At 39.8% G+C, this 23,006-nt stretch overlaps 1 protein-coding gene across 3 annotated transcripts in view; it reads left to right on the forward strand.

Annotated features, from left to right (window-relative positions):
* The window catches only part of znf804b (zinc finger protein 804B), a 594,959-nt gene that overhangs the window by 60,135 nt on the left and 511,818 nt on the right, over positions 1–23,006 (forward strand). Inside the window, exon 1 of one of the 3 annotated variants that reach the window (XM_072575815.1) lies at positions 7,411–8,381. The exons of 1 other annotated variant lie outside the window; for it this stretch is intronic. In XM_072575815.1, the coding sequence (XP_072431916.1) occupies positions 8,271–8,381 (111 nt within the window). In that variant the 5' untranslated portion in view covers positions 7,411–8,270. Of the gene's footprint in view, positions 1–7,410; positions 8,382–23,006 lie in introns of those variants that run through there. One more of the 3 variants, XM_072575816.1, reaches the window with a different exon arrangement.

The following is a 23,006-nucleotide window of genomic DNA, read 5'->3' on the forward strand; positions in this document are numbered from 1 at the left end:
TTGTTGTTTTAAGCAGGTGCAGAATGGATATTCCAGGAAGTGATGCAGCTGGCCCAACCACTCAGTTTTGAACAAAGCAATTTATTTGTAGACTACTGAATGAAACATGAACGAAAGAGATCCGAATTTAGAATAACTTAAATCTGAAAATCCGTTCAACTCTTTTGCAATTTAATGATGCTGTTCCAAATACTTGCAACATCCCATACACCCCCTTGGCACAAAGGTAAATTCAAACACAGGAGAGAGAATGCAGAGAGAGAGAGGATCAGTATGGAGCAGTTTCTTTTCTCAGCAGCTGTTTCTCTAGGCTCCCAGCTGAAACTAAACCAACCCAAAACCCTGAACTAGGAAAACTGGCCACTCCCCTTTCATTGTAAAAATGTTTTAAAAGAAAGACTTACAGGCCTTCTCAAGTGAATATTTCCAGATGTATCTGAACCTCTGCCTATATGACTCCTTTTGAAAAAAATCCAAGGACAACTAACCATGTTAAAGGGAGCAGCATTGTCACAGTGCTGTTCTTGCATGCCAACGTTTTGTGGTGCAAGAATACCTAATCCATCTATACCCTAGAATTCTGCATCTAACTAACATTCTGCCTTTTCATTCTTCCTGCTAAAGTAAACAAGTTTATGTTTTCCTATATTATACTCCATCTGACAGATTTTTTACTCACTCTTTCAACCCATATATATCATCCTGTAGCCTGTTCTTCACAACATGTGTTTCTATTTATCTTGGTGTCATCTGCAAATGCAGCTACCACGCATGCCTTCATTGCCCTCATTGAAATCACTGATGCAAATTGTAATTTGAGGCCATAGCATAGACCCTTGCAGGGATCTACTCATCACATCCGTCGATTCAGACAAGAATCCATTTATGCATATTTGTTTTCTGAAATGGTGATATGTCACCCCCTACATCATGAGGTTTTAATTTTTGCAATATTGATTTCTGAGGCATCTTATCAAATGTCTTCTGGAAATTCACCTATATTATGCCAACAGGCTCCCCTTTATCCAAAGCATGTTACTCCATCAAAAAAGTATGACAAATTGGTCAAACATAATTTCCCTTTCATTAAACCATCCTCACTCTTCCCAATGCCTTGACAGTTTTCTAAATGGCCAGTAATGGTCTCTTTAATGATTGATTATAAAGCTGATTTAATATCCTTGAGTTCCCTCTTGAATATTGTCAGGATTCAAGATTGTGCCTCACCATTAAATGTTCAAGGCTAACTCTGGATGGTCAATATTTACTGGCATTGGGAGGAATACTTTATCCCCATGAGCAAATAAATTTTTAATAGCAGTATTGCTATTGCTTCTGAGTATCAGATCAACCTAAAAATTGAGACTTTTCATATTGTCCTGTTGAGTGTGAAATATTTAAATTAGAACTCGTGTATGCTTTTGAGAGATAGTGGTGATGCTTTGATGTTGTGACCCTCGATGTAATATTCCTGTTCTTGTTATTATTGCTTTCTCTCATGATGTATGATAGCTGGATGTGAGGTAGACAGCTAAATGTGGTTGTGTGATGACACTCAGCAAATGTTCTGTTTTTGTGTGCTATTCTGCTTCTTATTTTCAGACCACATTATTGGCTAGCAACAGAGAGCCAAATGTGTCAATGTCTCTTTCTGACTTGTTACAATCCTAGCAAATATTATTACCAGACAAGTCAGATACCAAACAAGAGCCTAGTTTGACAGATCATATTTTGATTTGGTTTGGTTTTGTCTCTTACTGAAACTAGGCAAAAATACATTAATTAACAATAAGACATTTCTTAACAAAAGAAATGAAGATAAAATCGAATAAAACCATCTACTGATAATACAAATTCAAATAATTTTCAATACACAATAAAATTAGGATCCCATTAATTTAGAAACACTCCCTTACAAATGAAAAAGAAATAAAACAACTTTTCTGTAGTGTCCAAAACGTTCCCTGAAACCCTATACAAAACACCACTCATTACTCCAGAGTCCCTGTATCTGACACCCTGATAGATTTAAGTAATTTGTGACTTAATTTTTCGACTTGAACTATGGTAGTTACTTCCTAATGATATGATATATGAATTTCAGTGTACTCTGCTTTAGATGACTTCTTCAGAGTTTTATCCCAATACTTTTTCTCTGGGACTAACACTAACTCCTCATTCTGAGGTCATGTAGTTTACTATGTGTCTTCCCTAAGAAGCACAGGTCTATACAGCCATCCTATTCCAAGGACTTCACAGACTTCTCATTCAAAGTTAAAATTGAAACTTAAACGTCTTCCTCTTTAAGTTTCCCTTAAGTTTTAAAAATAGAGTTCCAGGCAGCTAGTTTTGAGAAGATTTGTAGCACAGGTTGAGGTTCTGGATGTAGGTTTGCTCACTGAGCTGGAAGGTTCATTTTCAGATGTTTCATCACCATACTAGGTAACATCTTCAGTGACCTCCGGATGAAGCATTGCTGATAATTCCTGCTTTCTATTGATATGTTTGGGTTTCTTTGAATTGGTGATGTCATTTCCTGTTCTTTTTCTTAGGGTGTGGTACATCGGGTCCAAGTCAATGTGTTTGTTGAAAGAGTTCCGGTTGGCATTCCAGATGAAACTTCCAGTAAGGCGAGCAAACCTACATCCAGAGTTCCAGATATCCCTAACAAACCTCGAGATCCCATAATGAAACTTGCTGGTTTGCAAAACAGTCTAAAATAATCAACAGTCCATTAGTGATGCACTAATCTCTAAAGCCAGTCATCAAAACTATTCTAAAATAAATTACCATGGCTATGGAAATATTTACAAATTAATTGTCAACTTAAGATAGACAGAAAACTCACCAGTTACTAACTCAAAAACACCCAAAAGTATAATAAATAAAACACTGAAACCTCTGGGGATCAATTAGCTTAGTGGACTTGAGGCTGCTTTGCAATGCAGACTGATGCTAACAGGGTGGGTTCAATTTCTGCACTGGCAGAAATTACTATGAGGAACCTCCCTTGTCTGAGGTGTGGTGATCTTCAGGTTAAACTATCATCAGTCATCTCTCTCCTTATTGACCAAGCAACCCTATGGTCTGGTAAGACTATAGTGACTTTACCTAATAAAAATATGTTAAAAAAAAATTGCACAGTAAACACCATCTCCCTTGGCAAGTCCTCACCTGTGCCTCCTCAACGTAACACAGAGAAACTGGGACGTCTGCAGACCCAAGACAAGAGGTGGTCAGAGCATTGTGACCCCAGAAATGCAATGTGCAGGTACTTTGGCATTGAACGTACCCTATCACTCATGCCCCCCTTGCTTTGGGCAAATAGTTCGACTGCTATGTGGATACTTTGTATGATTTGAGGATTAAGAAATGGACCCTGACAAAAAATAAGTGAAGCCTAAACACAGACTGATTTTGAAATATGTTATCTTTCCAGCATTTCCTGCAAACATGCTCTTCCCGTAGCCTCATTTTAACACAGTGTCATGGTCGCATGCCCATTTGTCTGTCCACGGCATGCTGCAATGCTCCAGCAAATCACAGCGCAAGCTAGAGGAGCAACACCTCATCTTCAACTAGGCAGTTTACAACATTCTGGCATGAATATTGAGATTAACATCTTCAAATTATGAATCCATTCTTTCCCTTTCTTTTAGCTTTGCTTATTACATTCTCTATCACCCTCTCTCTGTTGCCTCCACTCCAGTGGGACTGTTTGTTCTTTCCAGTCTGGCAATTAGACACACCATTGTTCTGCTGTTCCCACATTCCGATCACTTAATCCGAACTATCAAAATCCTTCCTCCCCCAGCACTCCCCCCCTCCTTCCCCCTCCTTTTATTGCATGAATGCTGCCCCCTCCACGCTTCAGTTCTGATGAAGAGTCATGTAGATTCAAAACATTAGCTTGCTCTCTTTCGATGGATGCTGCCTGACCTGTTGTGATCTCCAGCACTTTTTGTTTTCAGTCCTGTACTAAACATAATGCTTTCCTTAGGACTTAACCAGTGAGTTTTACGGGGGCGGGGGGGGAACAAAAACAGGAAGTGCTGAAGAAACTCAGCAGGTCTGGCAACATCTGTGGAGAGAAAGCAGAGTTAGCATTTCGGGTCCAGTGACTGTTCTTCAGATGCTGCCAGACTTGCTGAGTTTCCGGAACAATTTCTGTTTCTCTTTCAGATTTTCAGATTTCTTTGTTTTTTTTTTGTTTGAAAGTGGGCACTGGGCATTTGAGCTGTCAGGCTTCCAACCTGGAGAAGAATATCCAGTTTTACTGCAAAGTGTTAACACAGCAAGGCTGTGTGTTGTGATAGGGATGGAGAATGTGCACTACAAGCTGACTCTGTGATAGTGAGAAGGGCCATGTGCTCCTTGGTATACAGTATTTCCAGTTGGGCAGCTGCTGCCAGGTAAGGTGCTGACCCATCACAGTCCTGCAGCTTCAATGGCTGCTTTTAGTTTAGAATCTCTACTCCACGAATGAATGGAATCCACCGCACCAGGCAACAAAGCGAATGAAAAAAAAAAGATGCTGACTCTTTGACTGGAAACTGGAGTGTCAGGACGATGTGCACAGGATTGACAGAGTAATTTACAGCAGATTGATAACCTGTGCAAGATAGTCATTGAAGCCATGGAACTTGACAAGCTGAACATTGACACAGTTTCCTGACAAAAGATCAGGCTGGTTGACGTGGATCACTGAAAAGAAAATATTATCCATTCAGCTGGCGGGGAAGTGTTCAAAGGAGGTCCGTGAGAAAGCTGTGGGCTTTGCTGTAACATTCCCTGTCTTGATGATAGAGCTACCCCACCAACACACACACATGCACATAACATACAAACAGTTCAGCATGTGTACCTGCACTTGCTTCTCAATTCAAAAACAGCCTGTTAACTTCAGAAGTATCCATGCTCCAACACTGTACTTCACTATGGAGGGGAAATCCCAGTTCTACGAGAAGCTTGACACTACTATAGTTGAGAGAAGCAAGAGAAGTCCCTGAATATTCTGAGGTCTGCTTGAAATCACTTAACAGATGTTAGGTGGAGAACCAAAGACAACTGATTATAATTACGTCAGGCTGCCCAGGTGACCTTCAACACAACTATTGCTAGGGGCACAAATGAAGGGATCAAAAACACGGTCCATCTGTAAATAAAACAAACTCCTTCAAAAATAAAGGCAGGGGAGATCATTGCCCATGGGTGTAAACTGTCGAGAAATAGAAGGGATGCTGTTTTGAGTTATACTGTCACTGAACAGCTCCAGGCTGTTCATTATGGAAAAATTACACATTAAACCCACAGTGGAGGAACCAAGCAAAGCTGTTAGCTCACTTACTATGAGAAAAGCTTCAAGAGCTGGTGTCATAACATCAAGCACTGGAAACCAGTAATACTGCAGCATCTATATAACCTTCCGTGTCTCTGCTGGAGGGATGTGGTAAGTGCCCTGGGATACTCACGCTGCACAGATTCTGACCCTGTACAAAAACAAGGGTGACCAGAGCAATTGCAACAACTATGGAGGCATCTGTAACCTGAGCATGGTGGGCCAAGTATTTGCCCTTATTACTCTTGTCAGACTGAGGATCCTGACTGGACATATCTACCCTGAATTCCAGTGTGGTTTCAGGACTGGATAATTGACATACCTTCTCACTAAAGCAGCTGTAAAAGAAAGGCCATGAACAGAGGGAACCACCAAAACATTCAACTATGTGAACAGAGGTGGTCCATTTAAGCTGCTGGTGAAAATTGGTCACACACTGAAGATGCTCACTGTGATGTCTTTTGATGGAACCATGATGGGTAAGGTCATTAATGTAGGGGCAACATTAGAACTCTTTGAGAACTGCAGAGGAATTAAACAGTGTTGAGTCAGGCACTAATACTCTTTGGAATATATCTTCAGTTTGCTGCTACCATATATTTTTACATCATTGACAGAGGATGTCAACTTACATATCAGAAGAGATGAAAAACTCATCAGCCTCACTCACCTGCAATTCAAGGTAAAAGTATCAGTTCTCATTGACAAAACCACACTGGCACTGTATACCAAGGAGCACGTTCTGCGCAAAGGGACAGATTCTGTCATGTTGTTAAAGAGTTTGGTTTGACTATGAGCATCACAAAGACAATGATTCAGGACTGCCATGCCAGACAATGTTTTAACACAGAGATGACCATCAAGATGCAGACATTGTCTCAAGAGATGGAAGGCAGCCATTAGTGCTGCCGCTTATTTTCACATTGTTTACCTGTCTTAAGAAATAAAAGTAAAATATTGCAAATGATGGAAATTTTAAATAAAAAAAAAGAAGATGCTGGAAAAACTGAGCAGATCTGGCAGCATCTGTAAAGTGAGGAACAGAGTTAACATTTTGAGTCTAATGACTTCTTCAGAACTGAAGCCTCTTTAAGAAGCTGCCAATCTTGTGCAAATGTTCCCTCTTGTGGGTGAACATGTAATAGAATAATGATCAGCAAATCTGTGTGCGATGATTGTGAAGACTTTTACTGAGGCCATGACTCCAGTGTTTGGTGATTAATGATGTATTTGAATTTTGTTTTACCATTAATGATGAATTTCTTTGAGGGCTGATATTCCTAGCATGCAGATGATGCAAGTAATTTGTTATGGAGCTTTACTGTTTCATCATTTCTTTTTAGCAAATTGTAAGAATCTTAAAAATTTGAAACAGCATTGTGCATATCATTTTAATCAATACCTTTGCATCTTCTGGGCAGTTCAACAATCATATTATCAAATATAAGCCAGAAATCCATATCAAACTACTTAATAGAAGGTTTACTCAAGCAAAATATCAAAGTGTGAATGTATCCTGTGTATTACATCAATATAGAACATTTGTGAAATGAGAATAGATTTATATAACAGTCCAAACATTTCTTTCAGTGGCACTGCATGGAGATCATAAATGTAAGTCTATTAATCTTTATTATTTCTATAGAATGTAAAAGTTGTTATTAATCAATGCTTTGTAACTGCATGTAAGAAAGAACTGCCACAAGAGTTTGACACACATACAGGGATTTGACAGGATGCAAAATAATTAGTGTTATAAGATTGAAAAGAGTTTGACAGAAGTGACTTGCACATTGTTGAGTTCCTTCATTCAATCAAAGGGTCCCTATGTTTACTGTTCTTCAGTGGTTAAGCATTATGCACTTCATAATTAACATGACATTTTGGCAGTGTAAACAACAACAGCTTGTTCAGCTCATCTCCTTATAATCAACTGCAGTTTTGTTGGTGTTTCATTAATTACATTTCCAAATAAAATAACAGGGATTTCTCTTTTCTCCGGATTCATCTCAGCATTGTGAAGCTGCTTTAGTCCAGCCTGCTCCCTAGTGGCACTGTTTACAGCAAATGAAACAATTCAGTTAAATGCATGTTACTGAGGAGAATGGCAGTAAGACGATAAAGTGATTGTTCACTGTTTCCTCCTCTTTATACCCTATTTGGAACTGGATTGATCATTCTCACAGTCAGCTGGGGGTTGCTGCTGCTGCTGTTACTGCAGCTTGATATCGAGCCAGAAAGGAACAAGAAAGGTGTCAAAGGCAAAGTGGGCAGAAAATAAGCAAGCAAATTCAGCCGGAGGAAATCGGAGCGAAGACTAGACGGAAGGGAGGAAACTAAAAGTCTTGGGAATAAACAAAAGCTGGAAGAGTTCTTAATGGTTGCAGTCAGCTCAGGTTAAAAGTGCTGTTGATTGGGAGCTGTCATCTGTGGAACTCTGTTTACAGTCTTTTCCTGTTAGTGCCTTGTGTTTGACAGTTTTTCAGTTTGCAATTTATTTGTTACTGTACCTGGCTTTTTGAAGGCAGACTGCAGTTTGACTGAAGCCATCGAAGACTGGTGGCAGTGTGTAACAGGGACTTCGTTATCACGGACTGCTCACAGCAAAGCTCTTTTGTCCGTTAGACTATGTAAACCAGTGGTGATCTGCTGCATCTGTCAGATAGTGTGGATTTTCCTGTCTTGCCCGAAACTGAGGATTAGCATTTTCACGTGGTCTGCGTTTTGGGAAGTGCATGGATTTGCAGTCTCGTCATTTAATCATCGGGGCCGATGGATCGTCTGTTGGTGTTCTGTCTCTGCCTGCCGACGCTGAAGTAGAACAGTGACTAGGTGTTGCCTGATAGGGTTCCTGCTTTCACTTTGCTGTGCGGCTGCTGAATCCCCCCCTGCTTATGTCAACCCTCTGTACATATGGGAGACACATTACCGTATGGCGTGCTATTACCTTGTGATCAGCTCAACGCATCTCAGCAATGGGCATTTTAGAAGCATTAAAGGAGTTTTTAGAGGACCCCTGTGCAAGAATGGGAGTGAATCACTGGTAAATTTAATACATTATTTTTTCTGTTAATTATGTGTAATAAACTTTTTCTTAACATTTGCAACATATGATTGTGTAAATTGTGCCTTTTGGAAAACGTGCAGTCACTGAATTTTTTTTATTTCTTGCAATTTGAAACTGATTTTCAAAGAAACATATATAGATAAGGCACTTTGGTTTTCGGCGATGCTTTGATGTATGAAGAGACGTGATGTGAAGTAATTGGTGGCAGACAGTACATGCAAATGTATAGCTGAAACAGCGGAATGGGTTCGGGCTCTGCTCGTCCAGAAACTGGTGAAACATTCATTGAGTTAATTAGCGCGGCCGTCTCTCCTGCATCTCTGCCCAATGAATCCGATTGTCCCTGAACAGGAAACTTACTTTAGCAGATCAATTATTTCACAGCATTTGCAAGCACCCTGTGCTGCTTCGACTTATTTTGCCGCTTTTCACATTGCGCGACTGTGTTGTCCGAGTAATTCACGGACCCATTTTCAAACTTTGAATTAAAATATCAATTTAGACCGTGTCAGTTGAGCAATTTCCATTTTGAATGGAAAGGTTATAACTGCCATCAACGGTGCATTTTACTGCATCCTGAACGCGCTGAAAGATCCCCTGGTAACATTCATATATTCCCGACAATATACACGCAACGTGAATGTGAGAAGTTACAGTGAAGTATAAATTGCAACAATTTTGCCATTGGAAAGTCTAAAAGAAAGTGAACGTGCGTGCGTGTGAGAGAGAAACCAGTATTTCTCTCTCACAATGGAAACAACCGATTTCGATACTACAGTATCGATTTAAACGGAGTTCTGAATGGTGGGGGGGCGGAGGCAGGAAGTGGAATTTGAAATTCATGTTCTCGACACTCACATAAACAAAGTCCAACTCGACTGAATTCCGCGGGTGGTTTACTTAGAGTTATATGGTAACTGATTCAGCCATGCAAGTGTTCTGCATTGTCAGCGTCAGGTTATATTATGTGACAACTGCAGTGCGATTTATGATGAGGAAGTTGAAATTCCCCCCAGAAGAGAAATGTCGAGAATTACCACGCATAGTTTGCGTCTATCACTTACTCACATTTCGGATTGGATGCGACCATAGTTGCTGCCATGACTGTCCGGAAAGAGCCTTGTGTTTCTATGACATGTTATGATTTTGGATCAATTTGGCCGTTTAAGACGCTTCTGAAGGTTCTTACAATGTTGTTATCTTAATGCAATCGGACAGAACTATATTGTTAGCTTTTGTGGGCTGAATTTATCACAAGGGTAAAATTACAGGTGAAGTGGGCTGCAAAATCTTCTCCAGCTGTCTGGAATTCATTGAACTGAAAGCTTTCCAAGTCAGAGCCAATTTGTTTCAGAACCCTGGAAGCATTCCTTTCTTTTATCTAATGATGGTTTAAAAAAAAACAAAATAGTTTAGCATCTGAGCCAAATGCCATTGTATTTTTGTCAGTATTCCACAAATAACTTAAAAAGTGCACAGTAATTATTTGGATAACTATTATATAAGGCAAAATCCATCAGTTAATAAAGGGTTAACAGAACCTTGCCATTAACAGTAATATACTTTTCCAAATACATGCCTTTTGTAATCAACAAACATGTATTACCTGCTGACTAACTAAAATTGCAATTTAATTCCCAGCATAAATCTAAGGATGCTGGAAATCTGAAATAAAAAAAGAAAATGCTGGAAATATATGTGCAGGTCTGCCAGTATCTCCAGAGAAGGGAAAAGGGTTAACATTTCAGATTTTCTTTCCTCCAAACTGAAAAATAGTAGAAATTTAGCATGCTGCCTGACACGCTGAGTATTTCCAGTACTTTCTGCTTTTATTTATAGGCAATCCACTTTTCTGGCACAGATTTTTATTGCTAAAGTAACCTACAGGTGTCATTATTTTCTCATGACCAACCAAAATAATGTTATAATTGCTGATTAATTCTGTATTTTAGTCTAATCTAAATAAATAAAGTATTGTTTATGACCCACTTTTCTGTATGTGCTGCAGCTAAATGTACAATATGTAGTGTGTAGTGCATGTATGTATGTGATGATTTATGGGTGGGGTGGAGTTGGTGGTGGGAGGTGGGTGCTTTGGGTGATGCTGTATGCAGCAAAGATTGCTGTAAGCAGAGGTGGAAAAGAACACAATTCCGAGTCTGTGGTACTCACTTGGAAATTACAGGAAAGAAATTCCTTTTGGAAATTGCAATGAGTTATAACTCATTGATATGGCACATTTTCAAACCTTATACAATTACAATTGTGTGCACAGTGATATAAAATTCAGACTCTATCTCTAAAAAGAAGCACACTGTTTTTCAGTAATTCTTCTGATTTTCCCTATTCTCCTAGATTTTGAGCTGCCCAGCATCCAATCAGAGGTGGACGGTTAACTAATGGTTTGTTTTATTTGGTCTTCATTCATGCATACTTTTATTTCGTAACTATTTTTATATCATTCCTTTTTGGGTGATATGCATACTCCTTTGTCATGGTTGGAACACTGTAGTGAGTTGCCAAGCTGTGAGACTGGCTTGATCATTATTTTGGCAGATAATGGTGCATAACTGACCCATACAAACCATCAAAGCCAAAACCATAGGACAGGTCTGGCAGCATCTGGTAGTGGCAAAAGGGACCAGCTATGATGCTGCTCATGGACAAATAACCTGTTGATACTCATAATCAAAAGATCATGAAGTGTGGTAAACTGGCGGAGTGGATGCTTGCACAAGTGTTGGTCTTTTTTGTTGAGGGAACTGAAAGAGAAGAAAAGGGGAATCTGTAAAACTTGCTCATGATTGAAACCTAGTATCATTTGGCACTGAAATATCAACACTGGTTCTGTGTTGCAAATATTTTCTGGGAGCAACTCATTTTCAGAGTCAAGGAAACATCCTGTTGAGATTAATCATCAAGTTGGCTGTCTATTTCATTGTTGTCACAGTGCTACGTATATCCCATAACTTTGTAGGGTATATCTAAAACATTCAGATTGATATCCTAAATTGAATATTTTCTGCATTCAGTTAATGGTGGTCTGAAAATACTTGAAATTAAAAACGACAGCAGATACTTTATTGGTCTTGTAACTTAACTTTCTGAAGATTTGTGTTTGAAGGTTTATAATGCAAGAAAATCTTTGCCTGAATTTTAATGGAGATGGTATTCAGGGGTTAATGTCATTAGAATACTGAGAAAAAGGTTTTTGAAAACTTAATAGTCAAAGAGGTAAATTTTGAAGGAATCATTTAATTTTGAAAATCATTTTAATATTTAATGTAAGATTTTGTACTTGTCCCTTGCCCAACCTCAGCATGTTCCAAAACACTATGGCCAATTTAGTAATTTAAAAAAAAAGTTAGCTGTAAAGCAGGTCAAGTTGTAATCCAGCAAGTACCAATATAAAATATTTAAAATAAAATTCTAATTTATTTAGCTGTGCTATTTCAGTATAAATTTTATTCATTACTGTTTAAATTATTCTATGAAGCCAAATAGACACATGGACATATATGCAGATGTGACTTGGCTAACAGGATTTTGAAGCATTTTTCTTAATTAATTTATAACTTTTATTGAAAATTGTAATTGTGTTTTGTTTGGATTAAAGATACTGCAGCTGAGCTTTTGCAACAAGCAATGGCCTTGTCTTATTAAGCAAACAACATGTTTTTACAGTGTCAGATGTTATATTGAAACAATTCTGTGTTCATTGAACAAATAATAAGTATAAAGCTATCAAAAAAGTGGAGCAAAATTGGCATTAAGAAAAATGTTCCTCCAGTGGTGTGAAAGTAACTTTGGCATTTTAAAAGAAGTGTTGTGGACTAAACAAATAAATTGTACCTGATATGGAACTGGATTTGAAACTATAAGCAGTTTAAAGTTTTGAGATAGTTTAGGTTAAATGGACTTGAGCTTACGTGAGTGTAATATTCCCCTTATTATGACTAACCAGAATAACTTGTAAGACTCAAAATAAGAACTAATCTATTATTGATTCTGCAGTAAATAGATTGTGTTGTATTGGAATACAGTATCAATATGCTTTATTGTAGTGGATTTCAAGGGATTTCTAAATGATTTCAGTTTGATCAATGATTAAGATATGGTCCTTTTAAGCAGAACCTTTAAGCTCTAGATCAGTTTCAGTCGTGTAAATGAATGACAATATGCTTACATGTGAATAACTTGATATAGAGCATTGTTGGGGGAATATTGTTCATGTTTACATCCCATTTTGCATGTTTAAAAATTAGAATTTTCAGATAAACTATCTTTTTGTTTCCATTTGAAATATGACCTGGCCCTAGTGAACTGGGTGAAACAAACATCTAGTTGTAAGTTTAAAAATTCACTGGAATAAGCTGTCTGCCTTAAGACTGTCATAGTCCTCCCCAATCAGTATCTTCATTCACTGACATTTACATTTGATTAGATTCCCTACAGTGTGGAAACAGGCCCTTTGAAGAGTAACCCAACCAGACCCATTTCCCTCTGATTAATGCACCATGTGCAATTTAGCATGGTCAATTGACCTAACCTGCACATCTTTGGACTGTGGGAGGAAACCAGAGTACCTGAAGGAAACCCACACAGACACAGGGACAATGTGTAAACTCCACACAGCAATTGCCTGAGGCTAGAATCAAACCTAGGACCCTGGTGCTGTGAGGCAGCAGTGCTAACCACTGAGCCACCGTGCCAGCCCAGTTCTCAGCACTTGAGTAGAATGGGCATGTTATACAATAAAACTAATTATATTAAAATGAAACATTCACTTGATCTGTCTATCCTTATCAACTGTAACCCAATTTCTAACTTCTGTTTCTTTTCTAAAGTCCTTGAATATGCTGTGGACTCTGAGTTTAATTGCATCTCTTCCACCTTTCCCTATTCATAATTCTTTTGTCGTATTTACACCTTGTCAGAGTTCTGACCAAATCCTGACTAAAGTCGCTAATGGTTTTCTTATTGCCTATAACCGTAACAATTTTCTTTTCTTCAGTCTCTGTAGCATTGAGGATGTTCAACCATGCCATCATACTTCATTGATTTATCCTCTCTGTGGGACTGCCCATATGTGATTCTCCACCTTTCTATTCCATAAAGCAAGCACTGCTATCCCTTCTCAATTCTGCACAGCCATTGCTAGATTTTCATTGCTCCATTTTGGCTGCTGTGCTTTCAGTTGCTTTGGTCTTAAATTCTGGGATTCACTCCCTAAAACTCTGTGCTTCACTACATCTCCTCATTTACGTGTTCCTTACAATCATCCTCTTTGGCCAAACACGGAGTCATCTCTGTCAATATCCTTTTTAATGTGTGATGTGTTAAATTTTATTTGATAATATTCATTTGAAGTGCCTGGGGTCACATCACTACAATATAACACTGAATAACTATCAGTTGATGTGTTTTACAATATTCTATCATTCATCAAAAACCATGATCACTGACAGCTTTTACCATATTCTTACTGATAATAAGGGATATAAATAGGTTCATTACTCTTGTTTTAGGCATCATTACTAATGATGGGAAAGTAATGCTATGTCTTGAAGGAGGAAGTGAGAAAGCAGATAGTCAACAGTAGCCTGCAGTCCAGAGTTCAGCTTTGTTTGTAACTTGTGACATTAAAGGGGACATGACCATTAAATACTCATGTTATCTCTTTCACTGTAGACACTTCTCATCTGTCACAGGTCATTGAAGTTATTCTATAAGCAGTGCAGGATCATAGCTGTAAACTCCTTTATTGAAAACAATTTATCACTGTCCAAGAGGCAGTCGACTCACTTCTTTATTATTGGTTGGCAGTAAAGGCAACCTCAACATGCAAAGTCTGCTGGGTGTATAATTGCATATCTCTGTCTTTTGTTTGCAACTGCAAATGAAAAATATTGAAATGGTCTATCGAGCCTTGAAATTTCCACATTCAGCATTACCTGTCTTAATGAATGTGAATGATAAATTGGCACCATGACTGCCGACTTAAATGCTCTTCTGTGCAATGGTTTAACATCACTGAGAATTGGGCTGAGATCACTCAATCACTTCATGGTATTTAAAGAAAAATCTACAACTGTCAGAAGGAAATGACTGACAGTGCTCAAACTCATTGCCTGATTTAGCCTCCTGGAGCCACGTATCTCTAGATTTTAAATTATGCATTTCAATCCATACAATGATATTTTTCACACTTAAAAGCACAATTGAGTAAAATGCTTATGCATTCTTATGAAATATATAATAGCATCAAGTGGATGGAATGAACTGATTTACTTTAATGGTAATTTTGCTATTTATAACTGATGATTACACAGAGCTAACAAAACATGACATATATTCAGAAAGCTTTGTCATCAATGCTCATATAAAATTTCCTTTTGTGGATTTGTAATCTTTAGGTGCATATTGACTATTGTTAGCATCCTCAGAAACTCTTTAGGATGAATTGTAGAGCACTATAATGTGTGGGTTGATAACGTACTTGTGGTTAGTGATTATGCTAATTGTGGAAATTTAACTTCCCTTCACTGTTAATCTTGGTAACTCTTCTGAACTGTTATCATAGAGTCATAGAATTATACAGTATGGAAACAGATCCTTTGGTCCAACTCGCCCATGCTGACCAGATATCCTAAACTGATCTGGTCCCATTTGCCAGCATTTGACCTGTAAGTCCTTGAAACCCTTCCTATTCATGTACCCATCATGACGCCTTTTAAATGTTGTAAATGTACCCACTACTTCCTCTGGCAGCTCGCTTTATATGCACACCACCCTCTACATGAAAAAGTAGCTCCTCAGGTCCCTTTTAAATTGTTCCCTTCTCGCTTTAACCCCTTGCCGTCTGGTTTTGGATTCCACTGCCTATTCATGTTCCTCATTATTTTGTAAACCTCTATAAGGTCACCCCTTAGCCTACTATGCTCCAGAGAGATAGGTCCCACCCTATTCAGCCTCTCCCTATAGCTGAAACTTTGCAATCGTTGCAACATTCTTGTAAACCTTTTCTGAACCCTTTAAACTTTAACAACGTCTTTCCCCAGCAGGGAGACAAGAATTGAATGCAGTATTCCAAAAGTGGCCTAACTAATGTCCCATACAACTGTAAAATAGCATACCAACTTGTTTACTCAATGCACTGCCTAATAAAGGTAAGTGTGCCAAATGCCACCTTCAACATCATGTCTACCTAAGACTCCACTACCTAAGACTCCACCTGCACCCCTAGGTCCCCTTATTCAGGAACATTCTCCAGGACTTTACCATTAACTGTATGTGTGCTGCCCTGATTTGTCTCGCCAAAATGCCACAACATCTATTTATCTAAATTAAATTCCATCTGTCACCCCTCGGACCATTGGCCTATCTGACCAAGAGCCCATTGTACTCTGTGCTAATCTTCACTGTCCACTGCACCACCAATTTTGGTATCATCCGTAAACTTGCTAACTATATCTTCTAAGTTCACATCCAAATCATTTATATACATGACAAAGAACAGTGGACCCAGCAACCTTGAGGCGCACCACTAGTTATAGGCTTCCAGTCTTAAAATAACCCTCCCCCACCTTCAAGCCACTTTTTGTATTTAATTGGTTAGCTTCTCCTGGATTCTATGTGATCTCATTTTGCTAACGTGTTTACCATGTAGAACCTTGTTGAACATTTTGCTGAAGTCCATATAGGCAAGGTCTATTGCTCTGCCTTCATCAACCTTCTTTATCACTCCTTTAAAACTCAATCAAGTTAGTGAGATATGTTTTCCCACACATGCAGCCATTTTAACTTTCCCTAATCAGTCCTTGCCTTTCCAAATGCATGTAAATCCTATCCCTCATAATCCCCTTCAACAATTTGTCCACCACTGACATCAGGCTCACTGCTCTTTAGTTCCCAGGCTTTTCCTTACCACTTTTCTAACAAAACTGGCACCACGTTAGTCAACCTCCAGACTTCCGGCACCTCACCTAAGATCATAGACCATAAGACACAGGAGCAGAAATTAGGCCATTTGGCCCATCGAGTCTGCTCCAACATACAATCATGGCTGATAAGTTTCTCAACGCCATTCTCCCGCTTTCTCCCTGTAACCTTTGATCCCTTGACAATTAAGAACCTGTCTATCTCTGTCTTAAATATACCCAATAACCTGACCTCCACTGTCATCCTTGGCAAAGAATTCCAGAGATTCACCACTTTCAGGCTGAAGAAATTTCTCCTCCTCTCCATTCTAAAAGGTCTTCCCTTTACTCTAAGGCTGTGCCCTCGGGTCCAAATCTCTCCTGCTAATGGAAACATCTTCCCAATGTCCACTCTATCCAAGCCGTTCAGTATTCTCTTGAGTTTCAATTAAATTCCCCCTCATTCTTCTAAACTCCATTGAGTATAGACCCAGAGTTCTCTAATGTTACTCAGAAGTTAAGTCTTTCATTCCTGGGATAATTCTCATGAAGCTCCTCTGGACCTGCTCCAGGAATATGTCCTTCCTGTGGGCACAAAATTGCTCACAATACTTTAAATGTGGTCTGACCAGAGCAGTATAGAACCTCTGAAGTACATAGCTGCTTTTATATTCTAGTCCTTTCAACATAAATGCCAACATTGCACTTGCCTTCCTAACTATTGACTCAAGCTAGCAAGTTTACCTTAAGAGAAACCTGGACTGGACTCCCAGGTCCCTTTGCACTTCAGATGTCTGAATCTTCGGCCCGATTAAAAAATAGTCCATGCCTCTATTCTTCACACCAAAGTGCATGATCTCACATTTTCCCACATTGTATTCTATCTGCCACTTCTTTGCCCACTGTCCTAACATGCCTAAATTCTTCTGCAGCCTCCCTACTTCCTCAATACTACCTGTCCCTCCATCTATCTTTGTCTCATCTGCAAACGTAGCCAGAATGCCTTCAGTTCCTTCATTTAGATCATTAATGTATAAAGTGCGAAGTTGTCATCCCAACACTGGCCCTTGCAGAACACCATGAGTCACAGGCTGCCATCCTGAGAAGGACCCTTTTATCCCCACTCTGCTTTCCACCATATAGTCAATCTTCTATTCATGCTAGTATCTTACCTCTAACACATGGGCCCTTATCTTACTCAGCATCCTCCTGTGTGGCACCTTGTCAAAGGTGTTCTGGAAGCCCAGGTAGATAACATTCACTGGTTCTCCTTGGTCTAACCTACTCATTACCTCCTCAAAGAACTCTAACATATTTGTCAGGCATGACCTCCCCTTGATGAAACCATGCTGACTTTGTCCTATTTTACCATATGCTTACAAGTATTCAGAAATCTCATCCTTCACAATGGAATCCAACATCTTACCAATGACCGAGGTCAGGCTAATTGGGCTGTAATTTCCTATCTTTCACCTTACTCCGTTCTTAAACAGGATGGTTACATTCGTGACTTTCCAGTCCTCTGGGACCCTCCCTGACTCCAGTGATACCTGAGAAATCATCACTAATGCTTCTACTATCTTTTCAGCTATATCCTTCAGAACTCTGGGGTGTAGTCCATCTGGTCCAGGTTATTTATTCGCCTTCAGACCTTTCAATCTTTCTAGCACCTTCTCCTTGGTGATGGCCCCCTGACTCTTGCGAATTTTTAGGATATTACACGTGTCTTCCACCATGAAGACTGACACAAAGTACTTGTTCAGTTTCTCAGCCATTTCTTTTTTCCCCATTAGTACTTCTCCAGTGTCATTTTTCAGCAGCTCTTTTGCCTTCTGTATATCTCAAGAAACACTTGCAAATTTCTTATATATTACTGTCTAGCTTACCCTCCTATTTAATCTTCTCCCTCCTTATTTCTTTGCTTGGTTGTCCTCTGTTCGTCTTTGTAAGCTTTTTAATCCTTTGCAACCCTTTGCTGCATGATATGCTTTTTTCTTTTGCTTTTATGCTGTCCCTGATTTCCCTTATCATCTGTGGTTGCCTCGTCCTCCCTGTCCCATGCTTCTTTATCCTAGGAATGAATTGTTGCTGTGTCTCTCGAATTACTCCCAGAAACATCAGCCATTACTGTTCCACTAGGCTCTTTCCTGCTAGGCTCTTCTCCCAGTCTATTCTGGTCAGCTCCTCCATCATGCCTCTTCTTTTATTCAGCTGTTATACTGTTACATCTGATTCTAACTTTTCCCTCTCAAACTGCAGAGTAAATTCTATTATATTATGGTCAATGCCTTCTAAGGGTTCCTTCACCTTGAGCTCCCTTATCAAATCTGCTCATTGCACATCATTAAATCCAGAATAGCCTGTTCCTTAGTGAACTATACCATAAACTCATTGACATTGAAAAGCCATCTCATTGACATTCCACAACTTCCATTTTTTGTAATCCACTACCAGCTTGATTTTCCCAATCTACCTGCATAATGAACTCCCCCATGATCACTGTAACTTTGCCTTTCTTACACACCTTTTCTATCTCCTGATGTATATTGTGTCCCAAATCCTGACTGCTGTTTGGAGGACTGTATGTAACTCCCATTATGGTTCTTTTTTACCTTTTACCTCAACTTTACCCACATAGATTCTACACCATCTGATCCTACATCGTTTCTTGCTATTGATTTAATTTCATTTCTTGCTAATAGGGCAACCCCACCTCCTCTGCCCATCTGCCTGTCTTTTCGATCGAATATATATCCTTTAGATATTTAGCTCCCAATCTTGATCCCCTTGCAGCCACGTCCCCGTGATGCCCACCATGTTATACCTGTCAATTTTGATCTGCGCCACAAGCTCATTTACCTTATTTTGTGTATTGTGTGCATTCAGACCTAGCACCCTCAGTCTTGTATTAGTGTCCCCCTTCTCATTGTCATCTCTGTATCTGGTGTGCTTGAACTTAGATTCCTGACCCTTTCCATACAATGTCTGATTTTGTGTTCTGAAGGTTTTAATAACAGTTCCTGAGTTCCTTTCTTTTCATTTTTTTCATACTTTTTTCCATGAAGTTGAATCTATCTCTCCACAGAGATAGATACCCTGCTGCTTTGTTTCCCATTGGCCATTATACTTCTTGGAGTTCGACATTCCCCCACCCCCCATGCCACTTTCCAGTGTACAGTGAGTATTGATGAGACAAATACCTCAGCAAGCAGCCCAGAAATCTCAACCTTAGATTCCCACAAAGGTCTGGAATACATCTGATCTGATCCTGGGGATTTATCTACCTTTGTGTTTTAAGACATATAGCACCTCCTCTTCTGTATTATGGGCACTTTTCAAGATATCCTTGAATTTATTTGCCCAAAATTCTCTAGCTTCCATATCCTTTCCCACAGTAAATACTGATGCAAAATACCTTTTAGTATCGCACTTGTTTAGTATCCTTTCCCTTCCTCCCTATACCCCCAAACCAAGATGCTATTAAACAGTGTAAGTAAAGCTATTAGTGAGACCATAGACCACAAGAAACCACAAGAGACAGAAGCACAATTATGCCATTTAGTCCATCAAATCTGTTCTGCCATTCAAACATAGCTGATATGTTGCTCAGCCAGATTCTCCTCCTGTATCCCAGTAACCTTTGATCCCCTTACCGATCAAGAACCCATCCATCTCTGTCTTAAATACATTCAATAACTTGATCTCCACAAGCTTCTGTGACAATGAGTTGCACAGATTCACCACTCTCTCACTGAAGAAATTCCTCCTCAACTCAGTTCTAAAAGGTCGTCCCTTCACTCTGAGGCTGTACACTTGTGTCTTAGTTTCTCATACCATCTTCTCCATATCCATTCTCTCAATGCAGGCCTAGAGTCCTCAACCTTTCCTCATAAGATAAGCTCTTCATCCCCATCGTCATTCTTGTAAACCTCCTCTGGACCTCCTTCAATGCCAGCACATCCTTCCTTAGATATGGGAGCAAACCTGCTCTCAATTTTCCAAATGAGGTCTGACCAGAGCAATCTGAACTCAGACTTGTAGGTACACAAATCATTGAGTAGACAGTGGTGTACCCTGGGCAGAACACAGTTGATTTATTCATCTTCTTGCAACACTGGTGTTGAGTCTCCCATCAGCGCTGACCTCCACAGCCACCTCTATCCAGGTTATCTTCATCAGTTAGGATGGTTTCCTATTGCCATCCCTAGAGAAACAAACGCCTTCTCTGCTGAAGAGACAATAGACAATAGACAATAGACAATAGACAATAGATGCAGGAGTAGGCCATTCAGCCCTTCGAGCCTGCACCGCCATTCAATATGATCATGGCTGATCATTCCCAATCAGTATCCTGTTCCAGCCTTATCTCCATAACCCTTGACTCCACTATCTTTAAGAGCTCTATCCAATTCTTTCTTAAATGAATCCAGAGACTGGGCCTCCACTGCCCTCTGGGGCAGAGCATTCCACACAGCCACCACTCTCTGGGTGAAGTAGTTTCTCCTCATCTCTGCCCTAAATGGTCTACCCCGTATTTTTAAGTTGTGTCCTCTGGTTCGGCACTCCCCCATCAGCGGAAATATGTTTCCTCCTGCCAGAGTGTCCAATCCTTTCATAATCCTATACGTTTCAATCAGATCCCCTCTCAGTCTTCTAAACTCAAGGGTATACAAGCCCAGTCGCTTCGGTCTTTCCGTGTAAGGCAATCCTGCCATTCCAGGAATTGACCTCGTGAACCTTCGCTGCACTCCCTCAATAGCCAGAATGTCTTTCCTCAAATTTGGAGACCAGAACTGTACACAGTACTCCAGGTGTGGTCTCACCAGGGCCCTGTATAGCTGCAGAAGAACCTCTTTGCTTCTATACTCAATTCCTCTTGTTATGAAGGCCAGCATGCTATTAGCCTTCTTCACGACCTGCTGTACCTGCATGCTTGCCTTCATTGACTGGTGGACAAGAACACCCAGATCTCTCTGAACAGCCCCTTTACCTAATTTGATACCATTGAGGTAGTAATCTGCCTTCCTGTTCTTGCCACCAAAGTGGATAACCATACATTTATCCACATTAAACTGCATCTGCCATGCATCTGCCCACTCACCTAACTTGTCCAGGTCACCCTGTAATCTCCTAACATCCTCATCACATTTCACCCTACCACCCAGCTTTGTATCATCAGCAAATTTGCTAATGTTATTGCTGATACCATCTTCTATATCATTTACATATATTGTAAAAAGCTGCGGTCCCAGCACGGATCCCTGCGGTACCCCACTGGTCACTGCCTGCCATTCCAAAATGGAGCTGTTAATCACTACCTGCAAGACAACCTCTTGAAAGGCTTCACTAAAGTGTGTCATTTCTTTTTGCTTGGTTTCTGACATCTCCAGGGCTGGCTGGAGGTGTGGAGCAGAAGTTAGTGATGCTCCTGGGTTGGAGAGATGGATGACTGTCCAGGTACTTTTTAAAATGGAGCTCAGAAACTATTTACAAGGGTCAGATCTTCCGGTCCTCCTGCTCAGTTAAAAACTGGCAATTTACCCGTGCATCAGAATTTTGAGTACAGGAGCTAGGAGGTCATGTTGCAGCTGTACAGGACATTGGTTTGGCCACTTTTGGAATATTTTGTGTAATTCTGGTATCCTTCCTATTGAAATGATGTTGTGAAACTTGAAAGGGTTCAGAATAGATTTATAAGGATGTTGGCAGGGTTGGAGGATTTGAGCTATAGGGAGAGGTTGGGCTGTTTTCCCTGGAGAGTCAGAGTCTGAGGGGTGACCCTGTAGAGGTTTATAAAATCATGAGGGGCATAGATAGGATAAATAGACAAAGTCTCTTCCCTGGGGTCGGGAGTTCAGAACTAGAAGGCGTTGGTTTAGGGAGAGAGGGGAAGGATATAAAAGAGACATATGGGGCAGAGGATGGAATGTGTTTGGCATGAGCTGCCAGAGGAAGTGGTGGAGGCTGGTACAATTGCAACATTTAAAAGACATTTGGATGGGTATATGAATAGGGAGGGTTTGGAGGGATATGGGCCGAGTGCTGGCAGGTGAAACTAAATTGGATTGGGATATCTGGTCGAGTTGGACTGAAGGTCTGCTTCAGTCTGCTGTATGTGCATTCATTGACTCGAGAGGAAAATAATTGCAAAAGAAACCCATTCTAACCCTGAGCTGATGTAATTCCTGCTTTTAGGCCCACCTCCACGCTTAGTTTTAAAACAAAACATTCTATCCACTTTCCTCCCTTCCGTATGAAGACACTGCATGCTTTGGGATTTATACACTTTGTTTTTAGGTAAATACTGGATCTTTTACATTGATGCAAATTTATTAAATGTCAGATTCACTGCAGATTGTCCAATTTTCTTCAATGTTATTACATCAGATGTGCATCACCACAGTTTGTTTTCAGGATGAGCATTGCCTGTCCTGAAAACGGTCAATTGTTGAAATGTCAATTCTCAATTACCTTTTCTTTTAATTAACTACAATAGATTTTTTTTTCACTTGCAATAACATCAATTAGATAATACTTCGCTATGGGGTTTAACTATTCATGTAGGTAGACTGTTAAGTACAAAGCTTACACACAAAATTGATGAAGAGTGAGAAATGTTCATGATTATTGCCTGACATCTGAGATGACAAGCCCATTTAGAGCTCCAAACTGACATACTTGA

The sequence above is a fragment of the Chiloscyllium punctatum genome, chromosome 8 (assembly GCF_047496795.1).
Source record: "Chiloscyllium punctatum isolate Juve2018m chromosome 8, sChiPun1.3, whole genome shotgun sequence".
Taxonomy (NCBI): Eukaryota; Metazoa; Chordata; class Chondrichthyes; order Orectolobiformes; family Hemiscylliidae; genus Chiloscyllium; species Chiloscyllium punctatum.